The sequence below is a fragment of the Mandrillus leucophaeus genome, unplaced genomic scaffold (genome assembly GCF_000951045.1).
Source record: "Mandrillus leucophaeus isolate KB7577 unplaced genomic scaffold, Mleu.le_1.0 Scaffold2166, whole genome shotgun sequence".
Lineage (NCBI taxonomy): Eukaryota > Metazoa > Chordata > Mammalia > Primates > Cercopithecidae > Mandrillus > Mandrillus leucophaeus.
In genome coordinates, this window is record NW_012102217.1 from 17,007 (window position 1) to 37,687 (window position 20,681).

The 20,681-nt window shown below is 45.3% G+C and overlaps 2 protein-coding genes across 3 annotated transcripts in view; one reads left to right on the forward strand and one right to left on the reverse strand.

The window, feature by feature from the left end:
- Positions 1 to 4,032: 4,032 nt before the first annotated feature.
- LOC105540228 (HLA class II histocompatibility antigen, DP beta 1 chain) lies at positions 4,033 to 16,466 on the reverse strand. 2 transcript variants are annotated; one of them, XM_011980764.1, is made up of 6 exons: positions 16,261 to 16,466; positions 12,174 to 12,437; positions 7,862 to 8,143; positions 7,199 to 7,326; positions 6,867 to 6,890; positions 4,033 to 4,687 (listed from the first exon to the last, which is right to left on the reverse strand). In XM_011980764.1, the coding sequence occupies exons 1-6, from the start codon at positions 16,358 to 16,360 to the stop codon at positions 4,679 to 4,681; spliced, it is 807 nt and encodes a 268-aa protein (XP_011836154.1). In that variant the 5' UTR covers positions 16,361 to 16,466; the 3' UTR covers positions 4,033 to 4,678. The 2 variants fall into 2 exon arrangements, with proteins under 2 accessions (XP_011836154.1, XP_011836155.1); XM_011980765.1 differs by having other exon boundaries at positions 4,409 to 4,687; positions 7,216 to 7,326.
- Positions 16,467 to 18,817: 2,351 nt separating this feature from the next.
- LOC105540229 (HLA class II histocompatibility antigen, DP alpha 1 chain-like) overlaps positions 18,818 to 20,681 on the forward strand; it is an 11,765-nt gene continuing 9,901 nt past the window's right edge. Inside the window, exon 1 of the mRNA XM_011980766.1 lies at positions 18,818 to 19,019. Coding sequence (XP_011836156.1) covers positions 18,893 to 19,019 — 127 coding nt within the window. The 5' untranslated portion in view covers positions 18,818 to 18,892. The remainder of the gene's footprint in view (positions 19,020 to 20,681) is intronic.

A 20,681-nucleotide genomic window follows, 5' to 3' on the forward strand; every position in this document is an offset into this window, starting at 1 on the left:
AACATTTCCAGCAACGAAGGACATCCTATCTTTTGCACAATCTCACAGGGAATCCACCTCATTTCTTTGAAATATATAAGCTATAGACTTTTGGTTCACTATCTTTAACACGTCATGAAATTGATTAAATTCTGTCTATGTCTTGAGCTGAATTCAGTTTAAATTAATATGAATTTTGTGGAGTCCACTAATGTGTTAACCACGTTATATATTTTCTGACACTGAAGGATCATTGCATTCCTAGAATAAATCTAAATTGGTCAAAACTGATTGTTTTTATAATGTACTGTTAGATTCAGTGACTGTCTCTGGAAATACAAATGAACCAACCTCATAAAATGATCTCAAAAATGCTGTTTCATTCTGTTTTCTAGAATCACACATGTAAGAGGCATAATCTGCTCCTGGAAATGTGGGAGGATGCCCCTAACGGCAATATGATCAGGACAGGGCCTTTTGGAAGGCGATTCTTTGCTTCCCATGACAATTTCTTTGATATTCTCTACTCTATTTTAGTTTTCTATTTCTTCCTGTCGTTTTGACCTTTATATCTTTCTAGAAATGTATCCATTTTATCTAAATTTTCAAATTTATACGTATAGAGTTGGTTGTAAGATTTTTGCATATTAAAATGTGTGTACAAATAGTCATTTCCCCTTTTCATTCTGAATCTCCTGTATTTTCCTTAGGAGTCTCTCCAGAGGTCTCATTAAGTTTTCATTGCCTCAAAATTTGATTTTGTTTGTCTTCCCTATTTTTATATTTCATTGAATTCAGCTTTTGCCCTTATTGTTAACGTGTATATTCTTTTTTCTGTTTTTCTACTTTTCCATCCTCTTAATCCACATAATTATCTTGTTTGTTTTCAGTCATTTCGCTCTAACAAAATTGTTTAACAAATAGTCTGACATTCTATGCAGCATTTTGAATGAACTTATTTCATCTTTCTATAAAGACTAAACATTATGTTTTCAGTTATTTCCTCTCCCTCCGCTATTTCCCTGACTTTCTAGATGTCTAATTATCAAGATGTCAGATGTCTGTTTCTATCCTTCATTTCTCTTCACTTTTCCTTTACATTTTCTATTGTTTACTCCATCATATTTTCCTTGGGGCAGTTTCTTAGCCTGACTTTTTGCTTATTAATTACCCTTCAGTTGCAAAAGTCCTATTTATTATCTCATTTATTATGTTTCTTATTCCAATCTTTATCAAAACTCAGTATTTGTGCTTGATTTGTCGGCTTCTTGCTTTTGCTTCAAATTTCCAAATTCTCCTTTACTTCTCTATTTAAGCCCTTTTATTGTGAGCTAGGGGACATTTGGAAGAAACACATAAACCAATAGAACGTACGTTGAATGATTATCACCACAAGCACTCATGTAACTAGCACCTGGGTGAAGAAATAGACTGTTGCCAGTATCCGTGTGCCTCTCCTTAGGCCAGGAGGTAGTTTGTAAAGTTTTCAGGAGCCAAAGGCTACTGATATCCATAATGCCTAGCATTGCTCCTGGTACACAGTAGGTCTTCCATAAATATCTCTTGTAGAAGTATTTTATTATTTATTTAATATGTACTGCTTAAATATTTTCCACTTTCAAGGATTCCCACTCATTTGAAGTTAGTTGCAGCCATGTGATTTACATTGGAAAATGAGATGCGAGAAGTGTGTTCTTTCTAGGAGGGATCATTAAGAGCCAGTGAATGATTTCTTAGGTTCCCTTCATTCTTCTGGGGGAGGTTCTGGGAGCAGAGGTGCAGGAGAAAGCCTGTCAGCCTGGCTTCCTGAGTAAGATGATGAGCAGAGCTTCCCGGACGACTTACTTTGGACGTGTAGCATGAGCCAAACCTGGATATCTGGGTGTTTGTTACTTTAGCACAGCTGATCCTATTCTTACTGTGTAAAAGGAGCTGAAGGGAAGGTGCTCAATGAGACTTCAAAGAACCTGAGGGACAGGAGAACTAGAAGGATGTTTCATCCCATAAGCCAAGTGCACAGGACTTTCAGGGACAGTTTACAATGTGATGTGCTCAAAAGGCGTCAACTGTGATAAGTGTTCACTGACCTGGTAGCAAATGGTTATTAGAATCCCTTTAAAGAGCATCTTCACAGCCCATGCCCAACTCCCACCTCCTTCCACTTTCACCATCCCCTGGCTCAGCCTCACTGCTACTTGACAAATGGGCACAAAGGGAGGATGAAATGACTTCTCCTTAGGGTCCCCCTTGATCACCATCTGGGACTGCATCATCTGTTGGGTGGACCACCTTCTCCTTAGGAGACTGTGAGGGGTAGAAAATGAAGGGACCAGGTGGAAAGCAGTGGGGGATACAACACTCAGCTGGGAGTAAGCCCACGGGGTATGTTCTACTGCATTCCATCTTTCTGAGTCAGAGGCTGACACAGGGGAGTCACCAGCTTCAGCTCTCCTTTAAAGCTCCAGTCCCAGCTTTCCTTTGAATCTCTGCTCTTCAGCCCCAGTGACTGATGTACCTCAAGACTCCTCTGCCTCCTGGCTGCCTTTGATCCTGCTGCACATAGCACTCAGCAAAGGGCCTGACTCTTAGAAAACACTATAAATATTGAAAATTTGAAGTCTAGTGACAAGGTGGTCCCCAATTTGGATGGTCTCTCAGCTCTTGTCTCCTCTGGGACCTCTCTCTGCACTGTATTCTTCCTTAGAAATCCCAGAGTTTCATAAACACCTGCATATGTCACAGTGAGACATGTCTGATGTCTTCTTTCTGTGACTGCAGGACCTTTCCTTATCTCCTTATACCGTCAGTTCCCTAAGAGCACATATCCTGTTCCTGCAATGTGGGTGCAGATCCCTCAGCTTCTGATCCTGCCAGGTGTGAGTCCAGAGATTGTTCACTCCACTCTGGGTACTCCCTAACCTGTAACGTGGGTACAGGTGACAAGCATGGAACAGAATGACTCTGATGGGATATGGTTTGGAATGTTGACTGCTCATGGCTCTGAGGGTAGAATTTATGTGCTCTGGGTCTGAGGATTTCATAGTCATCTCAGTTTGAAGACTTTCTGCTATTCTCATGACCTCCTTCCATCGTTGAATCCCTGGATTAAAATCATATTAATTTTCTGCTGCAAAGGTTTCTCACAAGTTTCCTGTGAAGCCAAAGTGAAAATAAGACAGATAAAGGGTCCTCATTTATTTACTATATACTGGCCTCATTACCCCATTATGTGACAGCTGAAATTACTACACAGAAACAAGTCAGTAGCATTTTCCTTTATAGTTTTTGAGGAAACGAGGCTGAGCAGGGATAAGGATGTTTTAAAAAGAAAAAATGATTGTGTCCTATTCCCTAGGTTAAGAGGATTATGAGACATAATTTGTTATCCTTATGGGTGGCTTCTCTTTCCTGACTCCCTCACTTAGTCCATCCTCTCTGTAGACTCCAGCTATATTTACTTATATCTGTGCCAGTGAAGCCCAAGTCTGTACCTTCAGCCCCACCTTTCTTGGAATTGGAGGCAGCCGGTCCCCATATGGTGGATATTATTTGCAAGGGGAGGTGGGCAAGAGGAGCACAGTAGTTTTTGCGAATTGACCAGGGACAGGCGCCCAGGGACACACAAGGCCCAGAAGATGCTTGTAAGAAGCCAGGGAGACTGAAGGCATCAACTGGACATATCAGAGAGCTGCTGTGCACTGCTTATGTGTATCAGGAGTGAAGAATCCATCCTCTACACAAAAAAGAAAGTTTACAACAAACATATCCTCTACCTTGACTGAAAGGTGTCAATATGAGACGCAAAACACATAACAATGTTGGATTGTTAAAAAAAAAAAACAAAAAGGCCAGTGTTTGAAGAAAAGTGCTACACGTATTTCTTTGCTCTTTCCCTAGTGCAGAGGCATTTCTGTCTGTATGAAAATGAAGACAGGAGGCCTAGGCTGGTGGATGAATGCAAACTTAGACGACAAATGACGTCTACTGAATGCATTAGAAAGGCCAAGTCATATTTGGTTAAGTAGTAGTTGTGATGGCATGCAAAGAAAATGGTTAAAGTGTATTAGATTTATAAAATTTATAATTTTAAATTCTGATATTAATTTAACTTCTTAATAGTAATGATAAAACATCCTCTTAGTAAGGTATATGTTGAATTAGTGCTGTGTGAATACAGGCAGATTTGCAGTCTGCTCACCATGGAATAGCTAAGAATAGTGGTCAGAGACCTAAATGGAGGAAGGCACTAAACTTGATTTGGGGGCAGCTCACTGAAATACAGTCAATTCAGAAGAGTGCCATGTCTAACAGGCCTCATTATACAATAGTTAACACATCCCCATTTTCATGGTTCTCTTCTTTCCTACATGTAAACCAAAATGAACTTCTTTATTAACTTCTACTGTTTACTAAAACCCTCAGAGAAAAGTGACGAGAGATGATTTGGTGCATATTTTTAAAGGAAAACAAACACTCATGTTGGATTTTGATTATTTGTGGTGCTAAGAAGAAGGGAACATGGTTGGAGGCCCAATGAGAGAAACAGTACTTTGGATCAAAGAGCAAAACGATAGAAACTGACTTCAGAGCAACTTCGTGGCAGCAGTATCCTCTTGGGAAGCTGGAGGTCTGTCCTGGAACCAGGTGCTAACGAAACAGCAAATGCTTGTTCTAAGGCACATTAGTCTTTTCAGTGAGGTCAGGAACCCTGTGGGGGTAAAGGACAAGTTATCCCAGGTTGCGGGCCTCCTTTCTTTAAGTCCAAGAGAGAAAAATTATGGTGAGAGGCTGAGTCTCAGGCTAATAAAGAACAGAGTTGATCTCTGCTTCCTTCAGCAATGGAGCCAAGCAATGCTCTTTCCCCACTCACCCGAGAGCTGAGGTTGAAAGAGGGGTTCAGGCCTGAGATTCTCTTCCTAGAGGAGCCTCAGTGCCACATTGCACAGAAAGGACTCATATCCTCCTGCAACCCACCCCACAAGGAAATCAAAGCAGGAATATTACCTGTTTATACAGATCCTCGTTGAACTGAAATGAAAGAGGAAAGGTTTTGTATTCAGCCATTGAAACCACCTCAGATAATTTGAGAAACATTTCCATCCCACCAACTTCCATTGGCCATCACTCAATGGACGCCTCGCAGGAGCCTGAGTACTTGGGACCTCATGCATCTGGCTGCATTAAGATCCCAGCCTGGGATACCTCTCTCGCTATAGGTCATGTTTGTTCCCCGACTATCTGATTTCAGTGGCCTCTAGAGCTTTCTGACTTTTCTTTTCTGTCTGAACCCCTCATCATGGAGTAAGTGTGAATATGCCAGGGAAAGGTAAGTCCTGCTCACCCTGCAGGTCTTCTCACCTTTCTTGCTTCTCCTGTGCATGAAGATGCCCACTCCACAGATGATGAGCCCCAGCACGAAGCCCCCGGCTCCCGTCAGCATCTTACTCCGGGCAGAATCAGACTGTGCCTCTGGGAAGGACAGACCCAGGTTTAGTGTCACCTTCACCAGCTGCGCCCCTATTCACGTCCTGTCTGAAATTCTGGAGCCTGATGCAGAATATCAGGACGAGGACTGTGCCAGGGGAAAAGCTTGCTTAAGAGGAAATTCAGAAAGAGCCACCCTCATATCTGGAACAGAGGGTGTGATCTCAACCAGGTGGCAAATGCTGATTCTGGAAGTTGCCTCTCAAAATGCCTAAGAGGCTAAAATGCTGAAGGAAGAGATCCGTTCCTATGTGTGAGGTCAGTTCAGGAAGGTGTCTGTGTCCCTAGATTCTCTGACAAGGAGAGGAACTATGAATCCTTAGGACCCCTAGGCCAGGGTCAGGCAAGTCTCCATTGCCCCAGTTTGAAACTACGCTCAGGAGTCCGTACAGAAGAAAGATGGCGTTGGACATGGCCCCAGGGTATAGACGCAGAAGACAAGATAAGTGGACCCCCAGAGCCAGAGAGTCCCTGCTCTTCAGAGGTGGGGTCTAGAGGGTCATCAGAGACTAACTCACTCCACTCCACGGTGACAGGACTGTCCAGGCTGGGGTGCTCCACTTGGCAGGTATAGACGTCTCCCTGCTGGGGGGTCATTTCCAGCATCACTAGGATCTGGAAGGTCCAGTCTCCATTACGGATCAGGTTGGTGGACACGACCCCAGCTGTTTCCTCCTGTCCATTCAGGAACCACCGGACTTGAACGCTGCCTGGGTAGAAATCTGTCACATGGCAGACGAGCAGGTTGTGGTGCTGTAAGGGCCCTTTCTTGGAGGGGGCGATGTTCACCCTTGGCTGGACTAGGAGTGGAGAAGAAAAATAATGAAATAGCGTTTGAGATTGTCCCTCCTTTCCTTCCTTCCTTCCTTCCTTCCTTCCTTCCTTTTTTTTGAGGCATAATCTTGCTCTTTTTTTCATTCTTTCTTTTTGCTGAGATGGAGTCTTGCTCTCTTGCCCAGTCTGGAGTGCAGTGGCGCAATATTGACTCACTGCAACCTCCAGCTCCTGGGTTCAAGCAATTCTCCTTCCTCAGCCTCCCGAATAGCTGGGATTATAGGTGCCTGCCACCACACCTGGTTAATTTTTGTAATATTAGTAGAGACAAGGTTTCTCCATGTTAGTCAGGCTGGTTCTCTAGGAGCACTTGACCAACTCCTGACCTCAAGGGATCCACCCACTTGGCCTCTCAAAGTGCTGGGATTACAGGCCTGAGCCACTGCATCTGGCCAGATCATTATTTCTTAGGCATGTTCACTATGTAATTGATCCTAGATGTTGAAAATAGGAATAATGTGATTAGCCTAGTGGGTAAGGGTAGCACTGAAAAGATAGAAATAGACCTGTCTCTTATACACATCTAGATGTGTATAAGAGCCACAAGGAAATCAAAGCAGGAATATTACCTGTTTATACAGATCCTCGTTGAACTGAAATGAAAGAGGAAAGGTTTTGTATTCAGCCATTGAAACCACCTCAGATAATTTGAGAAACATTTCCATCCCACCAACTTCCATTGGCCATCACTCAATGGACGCCTCGCAGGAGCCTGAGTACTTGGGACCTCATGCATCTGGCTGCATTAAGATCCCAGGCTGGGATACCTCTCTCGCTATAGGTCATGTTTGTTCCCCGACTATCTGATTTCAGTGGCCTCTAGAGCTTTCTGACTTTTCTGTCTGAACCCCTCATCATGGAGTAAGTGTGAATATGCCAGGGGAAGGTAAGTCCTGCTCACCCTGCAGGTCTTCTCACCTTTCTTGCTTCTCCTGTGCATGAAGATGCCCACTCCACAGATGATGAGCCCCAGCACGAAGCCCCCGGCTCCCGTCAGCGTCTTACTCCGGGCAGAATCAGACTGTGCCTCTGGGAAGAACAGACCCAGGTTTAGTGTCACCTTCACCAGCTGCGCCCCTATTCACGTCCTGTCTGAAATTCTGGAGCCTGATGCAGAATATTAGGACGAGGACTGTGCCAGGGGAAAAGCTGGCTTAAGAGGAAATTCAGAAAGAGCCACCCTCATATCTGGAACAGAGGGTGTGATCTCAACCAGGTGGCAAATGCTGATTCTGGAAGTTGCCTCTCAAAATGCCTGAGAAGAGGCTAAAATGCTGAAGGAAGAGATCCGTTCCTATGTGTGAGGTCAGTTCAGAAAGGTGTCTGTGTCCTTAGATTCTCTGACAAGTGGGGGAACTATGAATCCTTAGGACCCCTAGGCCAGGGTCAGGCAAGTCTGCATTGCCCCAGCTTGAAACTACGCTCAGGAGCCCGTACAGAAGAAAGATGGCGTTGGACATGGCCACAGGGTATAGACGCAGAAGACAAGATGAGTGGACCCCACAGCCAGAGAGTCCCTGCTCTTCAGAGGTGGGGTCTAGAGGGTCATCAGAGACTAACTCACTCCACTCTACGGTGACAGGACTGTCCAGGCTGGGGTGCTCCACTTGGCAGGTGTAGACGTCTCCCTGCTGGGGGGTCATTTCCAGCATCACTAGGATCTGGAAGGTCCAGTCTCCATTACGGATCAGGTTGGTGGACACGACCCCAGCTGTTTCCTCCTGTCCATTCAGGAACCATCGGACTTGAATGCTGCCTGGGTAGAAATCTGTCACATGGCAGACGAGCAGGTTGTGGTGCTGTAAGGGACCCTTCTTGGAGGGGGCGATGTTCACCCTCGGCTGGACTAGAAGTGGAGAAGAAAAATAATGAAATAGCATTTGAGATTGTCCCTCCCTCCCTCCCTCTCTTCCTTCCTTCCTTCCTTCCTTCCTTTTTTTGAGGCGTAATCTTGCCCTTTCTTTCTTTCATTCTTTCTTTTTGCTGAGATGGAGTCTTGCTCTGTTGCCCAGTCTGGAGTGCAGTGGCGCAATATTGGCTCACTACAACCTCCAGCTCCTGTGTTCAAGCAATTCTCTTTCCTCAGCCCCCTGAATAGCTGGGATTATAGGTGCCTGCCACCACACCTGGTTAATTTTTGTAATATTAGTAGAGACAAGGTTTCTCCATGTTGGTCAGGCTGGTTCTCTAGGAGCACTTGACCAACTCCTGACCTCAAGGGATCCCCCCACTTGGCCTCTCAAAGTGCTGGGATTACAGGCCTGAGCCACTGCATCTGGCCAGATCATTATTTCTTAGGCATGTTCACTATGTAATTGATCCTAGATGTTGAAAATAGGAATAATGTGATTAGCCTAGTGGGTAAGGGTAGCACTGAAAAGATAGAAATAGACCTTCAAGTAGAGCATGCATGATCTTGAACAAAATAATAATTAGTAAGTATATAGGGGAATGGCAGGGAGACAGTTTGCACTCTGTAGTGCATTTAGGAGAAATTTTAACTAAAGTAATTTGGGCGAAGAATATTTAACCAACTGTGAAATTACCTATCTTTTCAAAGTTCTATCTTGATACAAAGGATGCAAAATTTACTCAAATAATATCTTGAAATTAAGATATACAGACAATGGAATTATGGTGGCCTGTTAATCTAAAAACTTTATTTCATGAAAATACAAAGAAAATGAAGAGAGCGTGACATGTCTTATTCTGTAAATAACCTATGTATTTTTTTACCTCACCTACAAAAACTCAAAATCTTCATATTTACAGAATATCCTGAGCCCCTACATGCTTGAGTAGTAGAAATCCCATCCTTTTCTGAGTTCCTCCTCTGTGCTGTGTCTTCAGGTCCCGTGAAGGTTTCACAGATGACCAGGTGTTGCCTCCCTCTGCATCTCTGCATTTGTGCCCCAGCTTGTTCTGTTGTTCTCAGGTCAATTTCCACAACTGCCACCTGCAACTTTTCTTTTGGATCTCTGCCACCAGTACCTTTTTCCTCCTCAGAAGGCAGAAAAGGCCAGGCAGGGTGGTCATGCCTATAATCTTAGCACTTTGGGAGGCTGCAGCATGAGGATCACTTGAGCCCAGGGTTTCGAGACCAGCCTGGGCAACATAGTGAGAATCCATCTCTAAAAAGAAAAGTAAATTAGCTGGACATGGTGGTACCTGTATCTGTAGTTCTAGCTACATGGGAGGCTGAGGCAGGAGGATCACTTAAGCCCAGGAGGTTGAGCCTGCAGTGAACCATGATGGTGCCACAGCACTCCAGTCTGGGAGACAGAGTGAGAACCTGTCTCAAAAACAAACACAAATACAAAACAAAAAACGAACATAGAAAAGGGTCAAGTGCCCCTAGAGAACGGCTCATTCAGGGAAATCCAATAGAGAACAGCTCATTCAGAGGAATCCCCTAGAGAACATCTCATCAAGAGATGTGTCTCAAATTAGTCTTCTAGGTCCCTAATCACTCAGTTCTTTCCTTTCTACTTCCGGAGAACAAAAATACCCTGACATGGGGCTGGGCCAGGTGAAAGCACTGTCTTGAACTGACCCACAACCTTCACTCCCTATTGTATTTTTGCCTTATTCACAGACTGATCCACATTGCCAACCTCTTCCCTCAATGAGAGTTTATTTCAGGGGCAACTGGGTCTCACTACTTCATCACCTCTGTAAACTCGGCATCCATTAGACTATTCAACCCATGTCTAAATCTCAGTTGTGAATTACGTACAATTTCTTCCCCATAGAGCTCGTGGGAACCATGAAATCAGGGGGAATACTTGAGTGTCTGTTTTAAGGTCCTAGAACATTCCATGAGAGGCATCTTGCTCAATATTCTTTGACGGGAGCTGGTCAGCCTGGAGCACATCAGCAACCTCCAGGGGGTACTGGAGCTAAGGCTTGATACCCAATGGCCTCATTTCTGACCCAGTTCAAATACATTTCACCAAGGCAATGATTCCTGTTTGTTACAGTTGCCTTCTCTAATGCCCAGAAAACATTTGCTCAATTACCTCTAGATTTGGGTGGGCATCCACATTGGAATTGTCACTACTCCCTTTCCTCCCCCTTCCGACCTCTCCCCTGCCTCTGTGTTTTCCCTGTTCTAATTCATGCCTTCATTGCAATTTCCCTGACAAATAATAGCAGTTTCCTACCTCATCTCCCTGCCTCTCATCCCTCCTCTACCCAGCATCCTTAACTGTGTTCTGAAGACACAGCTCCAACCTTGTCTTTTTCAATTTTCAAAAATCTTCAGTGTTCTGACAATACTTATCTGGCTACATGGGAACCTCTAGGGAGCTGATTACAAACAGATCCCCAGACCTCACCACCCAGGAAATCTGAGTCTAGGGGCAGTGAGTCTGGGGATCTGTGCATCACAGAGGATCTCCAGGAGAGTCTTCTGAGCAGTGAGGTTGGGGACCTGCAGGTCTAGAGGAGAAACCCACACTCCTTAGGCTGGCATCAGGGCTCTCTGCAATCTGGCAGTTGATTACTGTGAAAGAAAATGCTGCCACGTAGCTGATTTGTGCATCTACAAAGTCTTAGTAACAGTTTTCGCCAATTGCATTAGTTTTCTTTGGGCAACTCTCTCAACCATTACCTCAGCAACTTTCCTAAGCTCATGTCACTCACCTCATCCCCACCCAGTATGTCCACCTTCTCACTCCTAGCAGGTGCACTTCCTTCCACTTTCCAGGAACAAGGAAATCAAAGATGTGATCTCCCCAGCTTCCTCCTCCTCCTCCCTTCTTTTCTTCCTGTCTCTAGGAAAAAGTCCCAGGGCTCAACCCCACACCCTGATGCTGCTCTCTCAAGTCCCTCAGGTTGGTGCACCAGGCTCCCCACTCCACAAGTTCACAGGAGGAAGCCAAAGCTCCAAGGCCCTCCTGTCTCATCCTTAAGAAATCCTCTTACTGCACACATCTCACCTCTCTCCATCCCTTTACACCCAGACTTCCTGAAGGAAAGGATGAATGAGCTCAGACACTGCCCTGTGCCAGCCATGGGGAGCCCAAGACAAATAAAATCCATCTCAACCCCGAGGTGGATGCGCCACACTCAGCCTTATCCACCGCCTCCCATTCCAGCTCGCACCACCGCAGTCAACCTGCTCTCCCCAGGTGTCCCTGGTTTCCAAACCCACTTTCCATCTTCTGTTTTCTGACCTTTCCAAGTCACTGGCACTGCTGTCCACTATGCTGCTGAGGTCCCCTCCCCTCAGCCTCCAGGACTCTTCTCTGAGGGCCTCTCCTCACACTGCACTTGGTTTTTTGTTTGTTTTTGTTTTTTTTGTTTTTTTTTTTTTTGGTCTCTTTCACAGACTTTTCTGTCTTGGCCAAATCACAACTGTCCAGTTGCCGGGATCCAGCCCTTTGCTCTTCCCCCAGGGTGGTCTCCTGGGTGGTCTCATGTAGCCCAGTCTCCTCCGTGGCTGCAGACCCTTCTGTTTACCTTCCGCTCAGACCATCCATCTGGCCACTCAAGCATCTCAAACCCAGGGGTCTCCCTGCAGGTTTCTTCTCTGCCTGGCCTGCTGTATCATCTCCACCTCCATCTCCACACCACACCCCTGCAAGCTCTCCTGTGGCCTCCTTTCCTTTCATCCCACATGCAGGCAGCTGCCAGGCCTGATGAAGTCCAGGGGGTCTCTCTGCTCCCATCCTCCTCATTCCATGCTCAGCCCAGTCCAGGTCCGCACGCTCCCTCCCCTGACATGCTCCAGATGGGCTCCCCCATGAATGCCCAGCCCAAAGTCCCCTTTCCACCTGGCACTAAGGTCCCTTAGGCCGGCCTGGCTGCTTCTGGGCCCTGGGCACGGGCCCCCGTGTCTGCCCTGGGACCCCCGGCCCAAAGCCCTCACTCACCTCGGCGCTGCAGGGTCACGGCCTCGTCCAGCTCGTAGTTGTGTCTGCACATCGTGTCCACCACTGCCCGCTTCTCCTCCAGGCGGTCCTTCTGGCTGTTCCAGTATTCCGCATCAGGCCGCCCCAGCTCAGTCACCGCCCGGAACTCCCCCACGTCGCTGTCGAAGCGCGCGTACTCCTCCCGGTTGTAGATGTATCTCTCCAGGTAGCGCTGTGTCCCGTTAATCGCGTAGCATTCCTGCCGTCCCTGGTACAGGTAATTCTCTGCGGGGAGGGGGCGGACATGAGCGGGGGCGCCACTCTCACCTAATCCCCTTTCTTCCCCCTTCTCTCAATTTTAACGATGCTTCCCAAATCTTCCTACGCAGGGCTGGATTTTAAAATAGGAGTTTTCCTAGTACCGAGTTCTGTGGTCCTAGGCAGGTCGCTGAGCCTCTCCAGGCCTGTTTTCTCACCACACAGAGAGAATTTACTGAAAAGAATGAGATTCACTGCTCAGGGGGACTGAGTGATCACTAGGGAGGGGCGAACACTGAGGGGAAGGCAGTCCCTTCTGCTGGCAGCTGGAGGAGGAGGGGGAGACGTTTCACGTGGGGTCGCTGGGAGAAAAAACAGGGGCGGGAGGAGCTGGGGACGTGGAGGGCGGAGCTGCTCCCCCTACTCAACTCCCTGCCTGACATTTCCATCCTGATATTAGTCCTGGTTCAAATGCCACCTCCTCCAGGAAACCCTCCCTTCCTTCTTTCTCTTTTCCACAGCTAGGCGCTCTCTCTTCTCTACCAGTTTCTTGAGAATTCCTCAACCTGCTCCTGTTGTTTTGCATTTAGGAAATGTAGAAATATATTTCTTAAAACTTTCTTCAACTTTAGTATAAGAAAGACTCTGTAGCCTGAAAGCTAATTTTCAAACATGGCTGCAGAAAGACTTGGTGTCAAAAGATGTGGAAAATATTTTAAACAATGAAAATCACCACAACAACCAGGGACCTGTTGGGGTGGAGTCCTTTGGGTTTAGAGGAATTGATCTAATTTTTTTGGACAGTTTTTATGGTTTTATTTAAACACAAAACGTGGACGTGAACTTTCTCTCATTTTCTTTGCTGTGCACCCTGGCATTGCAGTTGATGACTGACGGCCAGCTGGGTGACTCTTTCCACAATGGCTTTGCAGTTCTTGGAGGAAACTGTGAGCCATCTCAACACAGTAAGATTTGTTGCACATCAGCAGCACTTTCAGCTCCTTGATGTTGTGGACCAGAAACTTCTGGAAGCCACTGGGCAGCATGTGTTTTTTGTTGTTGTTGCTCCCATAAGCAAGATCTGGGCATCAAGATCTGACCCCTGAACCTTCTAAGAACCCTGTTGTCAAGACCTCTGGGTTTCCGCCAGTTACACTTAATTTTGAGATTTCAGTCTGAGTGGTGCTGCATTAACTTGTTGGTCCTCTTTTTGAGGATCTTGGGCTGCATGAGGAGTCTGAGGGAGGCCACGATGTGGAGGAAGAGATGGCTGCCAGCTCCATAGGCAGCACCAAGGAAGACAGCATTGATGTAATTTTTACATAAAGAACTTTGGCAGCCTTTCCCACATGCTGTTGTTCCTAGGGAGGCCAGTGAGCAGTGTCTGGCAGGTGTGTGTCTACACAGAAGTATTAGTGACGTGGCACATGTTTGTTTCTGTTTGAGTCTCTTCAGGCCTGCTCTGTTCTTGGGCACATTGGGGAAATTAAGGTACTGTGATTGTTCTGCTCATCTGTTTCATGCTCCACAAATTAACTTCTCCAGTTTATTAACATCAACCCTCATAAAAGCTGCATAGCTAGTCGCAGAGGACAGTGGAGATGGAGTGGGGCTGGGCTCAGGGGCACCATAGAGTCCACCTTTAGTCTCCAGTGTCATTGCTAAGGCAAGATCCCAGGCCTTGACTCAGATATCCTGACCTGCCTCTTCTCCTGGTGCCTTGGGCCCCAGCCCCATAAACTTCCAGACCCAGCGCCCTCCAGCTCCTTGAGACCAGATTCCTCCTCCTCTGCCATCTACCCGCCCCTCCCTGTTCAGTTGCCCCGCTCTGAGTGTGGATTCTCCCATTTTCTTTTGTTAGTCTTTGTTTCTCCTCTTCAATCACCAGTAAAAGAATATTTTTTCACTCAAGAATAAGAATTTTGAATTTTTTCTTTGCAGCATTTAATTCCTTTTTTATTTACCCAGTCTTAGGTAATTTTTAAAATACATTTAACTTTTGAAATGGAATTTTATCTGCCAAGGAGATATAAGCGATGAGGGGTTTTGTGGTATAATTTGAAATCTTCATGGTTTGTTTTTGTTTTTTTTTTGTATATAAGAAACTTTACCCTGTTTCTTAACAATTGAGTTGCCCAGAGCACAGTTTGAAACCACTGATCTGAATGAATTCATCTCTCACTCAGAACAGGAGATAGTAAAAACCTCCAGCTCCCTATGGATTGTCTCAGCCAAGCTTTCCTCCCTCAGCCTCTTTAAGCCACAGGCTGGCTCCTCAGCCCTTTTCTCTTGTGCCCTGTTTGAAGTTTGGGATGTGTGTGGAGTTGTAAGAGCATACGGGGAATTGTGGAATCAGCCCTGCCCTCTCTACCCACTCCCCTATGGCTCCAGCTCTCCCTCCAGCAGGTTTTGATTGAACATTCATTCTACGCAGGGAGCTCCGGTAACACACCCTCAGTCCCTGTCACATGGCTCCACTGCCTCATCTCATTCCCCCTACAAACCTCAACCCAGCCTTTGCCCCTCCGCCTGTTCACTGCCAGCATCACATGCCCCCTTCTGCTCTCTGCTCCCCAACCTCTGGGTTTCCTTGGTGGCTCCCAACACTGTCGCTCATCCCACATAACAGCTCTGCCTATGGGATGGGGGTGCTGCATCCCCTCACCTTCTGCTGGACACTGTTCAGTGTCACCTGCGCTGCTCCAGCCTCCTTTCTCCCCAGCCTCACCCCTCTGCAGTTCCCAGGGCTAAGCCGTCCTGTTGGTTAGTTCTCAGCATCCCTCTGTGCCTACAAGTTCAAGTTCTCCTACCCTTCCTGGACAATGAACCCAAGGTAATAGATAAGAGGTATTAGGGTTTGAGGGGCTGTATTCAGGAGATCCCAACCTTGCTACCCTGAAAGATGAGGAGGTGACATGATGTCAGTACCGTCTAGGTGTGTGCTAGGAGGGGTGTGGAGGGGTCTAGGAGGAAGGGTGTAAGCAGGAAAGGTGGAAGTCAGTGGAAAACTAAGGTATCTACTTTGCAGTCCTTCCTCTCAGAGTGTTGGTGTAAATTTGGACTAGAAATATCCTGAGAGTATCTTGAGAGAAAAACAATGGATCATAGATGCCATAATATTACACCAGCCACAGGGAGGCGGCAGGAAGAAGATATTTTTCACTTGGTTACTGCTTTCTCGGCTGTCTGATAACCTGCACTCAATCCCTGTCACGCACCCACACAACCTCATCTCATTCTTCCTACAAGTCTCAACCCACTCTAGTACTCTTACCAAGTTCTGGGGAGGCTGGGAGAAGTATCTTTAATGAGAATGCCTTCAGGGGCTAGAACCTGTCCCCAACCTGCCCTCCCATCTTGCCTTCATTGTCCAAGGAGCATGGGCTCCTGCTACACCCTGGGGAATGAGAGGCATTCTTCATGAGCACTGAATCCTCAGTGATCCTCAGAGCCTGGACACTCCAGCTTAGGGATTTCTGCCTGAGTCCCCTCCAGGCTAGATGCAGATGTGAGCACACCCGGGAGCCTGCACTTGCCAACCTCTCTCTCTGTAAACATTGTCCATCAAGTTTATCCTGGATCTCTTGGCCCCATTTTCCCAAAGACAAGCATACTGACCACTGGGCATCTCTCTCTGTTTGCTGTACCCATGTCCTTGGAAAGAGAATAGGCCTGTAGGGTAGCAAGCTATTCTATACGGGATGAACCTCTTCTCTAGCTGGGAAGGGAGGACACTGCCTTAGGGCAGGAGCCCCTGCAGCCTGTCTCAGAATTTGATCCCTTAAAGAGAAAGTCCCCTAGGAATTGTTCCCTGAGCCAGACCCTCCAGGAATGGCAGCTCTTCTCTTACCTGGAGTGGCCCTGCCCTGGACCACAGATGTGAGCAGCACCATCAGTAATGCCGTCAGAGCCACTGTCCTGGGGGCTGCAGAAACCTGCAGAACCATCATGGAGCTGGAAAAGGATGGCAAAATGAAAAGAGCTGCAGTCAGGAAAAGAAGGACTCACTAAAGGGGGCTCCTGTCTGAAATATTAGAGACCATGAACCCAAGTAGTCTTCTATGACCCTGGGATTGGACAGAGTCTGAGAAAAGAACCAATGGGCACTGAGCTTTGTATGAGTCATCACTCGCCGGGCAGACGGTTAGTGTTAAGGTTCTGAAAATATAAAGCCTGGGATGCAGTTAAGATGACAGATGGAGGACGGTGACACCCATTTTAAGCAGTCAAGTAAGTCATGAGGTTGGGGGAGATGATGTGTTTTGTTTGCTCTGACGCTGATCTCAAATATTCTGCTGGTCCACCTACAGGGATTATCATTTTCCCAATTCTGCCACACCTCACACACCCACAGGACATGGTCTGTTGTGGAAGAAATGCTATCTCAGTGTGTAAAAGGTCATTCAGTGGCATGGTTTAGAGGGATTAGAGTACCCATCCCAGAACTCAAATGAGGCCTGGAACCTGTCTGTCTTGCCTTTGTCCAAGGGTGTGTTTAAGATTAGCACCTATTCATATTTACTTTCTCCCAGAGGTCTGAGTCCTGAGATGTGCAGGAGATATCAGGTTCTTCCACAGGACTGTCATCAGGGTCAGCAGGGCTCAGTCTAGGGACCTTACACCGGGAGCATGAACACACCACCCACCCTGCCATGACAGTATGCAGCTTTAAGGACACCGCCTCTTTTGGACTTCGATTCCTTGTCTTCAATATGGAGATGATATAACCTGCCTCATAGCAAAGCTCTTAAGTCAAATGAGATCAATAGGTCTGAAATTGCTTCAGAAAAATAAAGTCCATAGAGAATATAAATTGACTAGTAAATAAGGAAGAAAGTGGAAAAAAAAAAAACAACAAAAAACATCAAAGACCCCACCTCCTTCAAAGCATCTGATTCTATTCTGTTTATAGTGAATATTTTTACAAACTTTCAAAGAACATTACTTCTTACTTAGACACTTATAAATGTGATCCTGTAGGACCACCAATTCTAATTTCAAAAAAGAATCAAATTGGCATCAATTATTTAAATTGATATTAAAATGTAAATAGAAGGCTGGCATGTAAAATGCAAAAGAAGAAAATAATTTGTAGTAGAAGATGTCCAGTAGGATTGAGGGGCCAGGAGAGGATTGTGGAGAAAAGCTCAGTTTTTTTTAGTAACTGCCTGGGTGGGACTCTTCTCCTTGTCATTTACCTGCCGCAGATAATTAGACAAATACTTAATTCCTCGATGTCTCAGGTAATTTACTTTTACAGTAGACATTAATAATACCTCCCTCAGGTTTAATGTGAGGTTTAAATGAGGTAATGCGTGAAAAGCACTAATAACAGCATCTCTCATGTACTAATCTGTTAGTAATTATTATTTATACAAGGTAAGGCTACCATAAATAAGAAAAAATATTAATGTAATATATGTACTTCATCATTACATTAAATAGTAAATGTTTTGTGATCTTCTCTGAGTATCAAAGAAATAGCTCAAAATTGAAATATTTAAAATGAGACTAGAAAAGTAATTTCTTAAATACAGTAAAGAGAATATAAAATAAAAAAATGAACATTACCTGTAACAGAAAAGCATTAGAGAAACCCTTCTTAAAAACAGGATCAAAATATGGGTGCACATTGTTACCATAGGTAATGCTGTCCTGGGTATTCTTACATGAAAATGAAATAACATGACTACTAATTTAAAGATAAAAATGTTATTACACTGTGTAAATACCAGGAAAAGTCAAATACTTTTTGACTAAGTATAAGAATACTTTTTGACTAAATACACTAAGTATACTTTTTGACTAAATACTAAGAAATCTATTAATAAAAATTATCTAGAAATTTCACTAACAAAGGTAACCAGGAATAGATAAATACTTAAAGATCAGCTTCATTCAAGTTAATTAAAACCTCTAAATAGAAATTATAACGCCTCTGCAGAAATGATTAAATAAAAAGGAGATCTCTTAGGGAGGTGGACCTGAAAGAAAGATTAATTATGTATTTTATTAGATATCACATTCATTCTTAATTATCAGCAGAAGATTTTTGTAAACTTGACAACGTAACATAAAACATTATTTAAAATACAGTGACCAAAAAGCATCAAAGATCATCTGACTGTCTGGGATGCGGGTGGGGGTTGGGAGAAGGAACATAATGGGAAACATTTGCCATCAGAAGAAGGTGTGACTTATCTTTCCACGTCTCTTTCTCTAACTCTGAAAACGAACTGTGAACTGGAGCTCTCTTGACCACGCTGGTACCTAAAATTCTCTCATCTCTTCCCCAGCACCTTCCAGCATCCTCTTTACCCAGCAACAGAGAATGTCAGCTCTGTTATTCCTCTGATTGGTGAAGCCCAGCCATGCTGACTCCTCTCCACCCATTTTGACCATTTCCAGTGCTAGAGGCCCACAGTTTCAGAGTCTCATCTGCCTCCACCCAGCCTCAGTTCATTAACACTGTTCCTGAGCTCATGGACATCAATTATAGACCCCACAACGTGTGCCCTGAAGACAGAATGTTCCAGACCAGAGCTATTGTCTTGAGAACCCTCTCCTTGGCTTTCCTGCTGAGTCTCCGAGGAGCTGGGGCCATCAAGGGTAAGTGCTCAGGAGGACACAAGAGTGCCGGGGTGAGTGTTGGGGAGGTTCACATCAATTGTTGCTTCAGGAATCAGAAATTTTAGGGGCTCATTGATCTGTCTGGCCCTCATGATAGTCTATGTTTCCTCTGGCCCTCATAATAACAGCAATAACAGCCAGAATTTATGAGATGCCTGCATAGTTTCTTTCCCCATTTATATCTCACAGGAATCTTCAATGAAGATATTATTCCCTTCATTGAGAAATCATTCCCTTTATTTAGAAATTATTTTGAAAAAACTGAAGCTCAAAAAGATGAATACATTTTCCAAGGTTACACAGCAGATCAACGTGCCAAGTTTGAAGTCCAGACCCAGCTCTGAGGGTCATACACTGCCTTCCTCAGTTTCCTGCACACAGTGATCTTCCACCAGGGCCCTGCAGGGCCCCCACACCCCTCCCATCTCTCTGGGATCCCCAGCCTCTGTCTTTTGTGGCTGCTTCACAGGAACTCCGACCTATGGGCTCTGCATTAGGAGAGAAAGTGCTAAGAGTGTTTCTGTATCCTCCCTCTCTCCTAGGACCCTACGGCTCTTCCTGGGTCTTTGTGGGTGGTCACAAGCTTTCCTCTCTCAAGACAGCAGTGTTGCATTGTCTTGATAGCCCTTGTGATTCGGGTTCTGAGAGATCTGGGACTGCAAGGCGGGCCTAGGCTTTGGATAGCTGCAAGGACTCAGCCAGAGATGGACTGTGGTGAATGCTCTTTCTTCCTGTAGCTGACATCAGAGAGAATGACATCAAGCCTGTGTATGATGCTGTCATCCCAAAACCTAGTGATGGTGAAGGTTAGAATCCATAACATACAAGATGCACACTGGCCTCAGACAGTTTTATTTAAGATATGTAGAATAAACAGGAGGTGAGGCTGTGGAGACCAGAAATATCTATTGTCCTATTCATGGTCACCTGGGTTATTTCTAATGTTATGTTACAATAAATACCACAATGGGCATCTCTTCATAGATTTGAATACTTTTTAGGATTCTTCCTAGAAATTCCTAATTAGCTCAGCTGTCTCTTCAGGGCTTCCCTGCCCCCAGTGGTTCCTTGTCTCTTAACATTTAAACATGTCCTTTACCTTAAAAACATAAGTGAAAATCAACTGATAAAAAACAACCATGACTTCAGTCTGCATCCTACCCTAGAGACACTTCCTTTGTGTCCTCACACTTGGGGCTAAGCTTCTCACTTGCCTCCGGTACATCCCTTAGGACCCTCTCATCTTGGCCATCAGGAACCTCAGCAGAAGGTCAAATCCAGTGGGTTCTTCTCAGTGCCTCTGACTTGAGTTACTGATAATATTTGCACTGTAATCCACTTATTTGTGATGAACTACCCTGTTCTTACTTTTCTCCTGTTTCCCTGGATCCTCCTTATCATCCTTTAAATCACCTCTTAATTATCATGTTCTCTCATACCCTGAGATCTCTGCAATTCTGACTTTTGGCACTCTTCCTGGAAAATCTCATCTAACCTGCACCTGCCTCTAATGACTGTCAGTTTTCTGGCCTAAACTCCTCTCCTGAGACCACCCATCATCCACAAATGTCTATATATTATTTCTCCTTAGATGACTTCCAGATCGTCTAAGTGCAACAGCCCCACAGTGAACTCAGTATC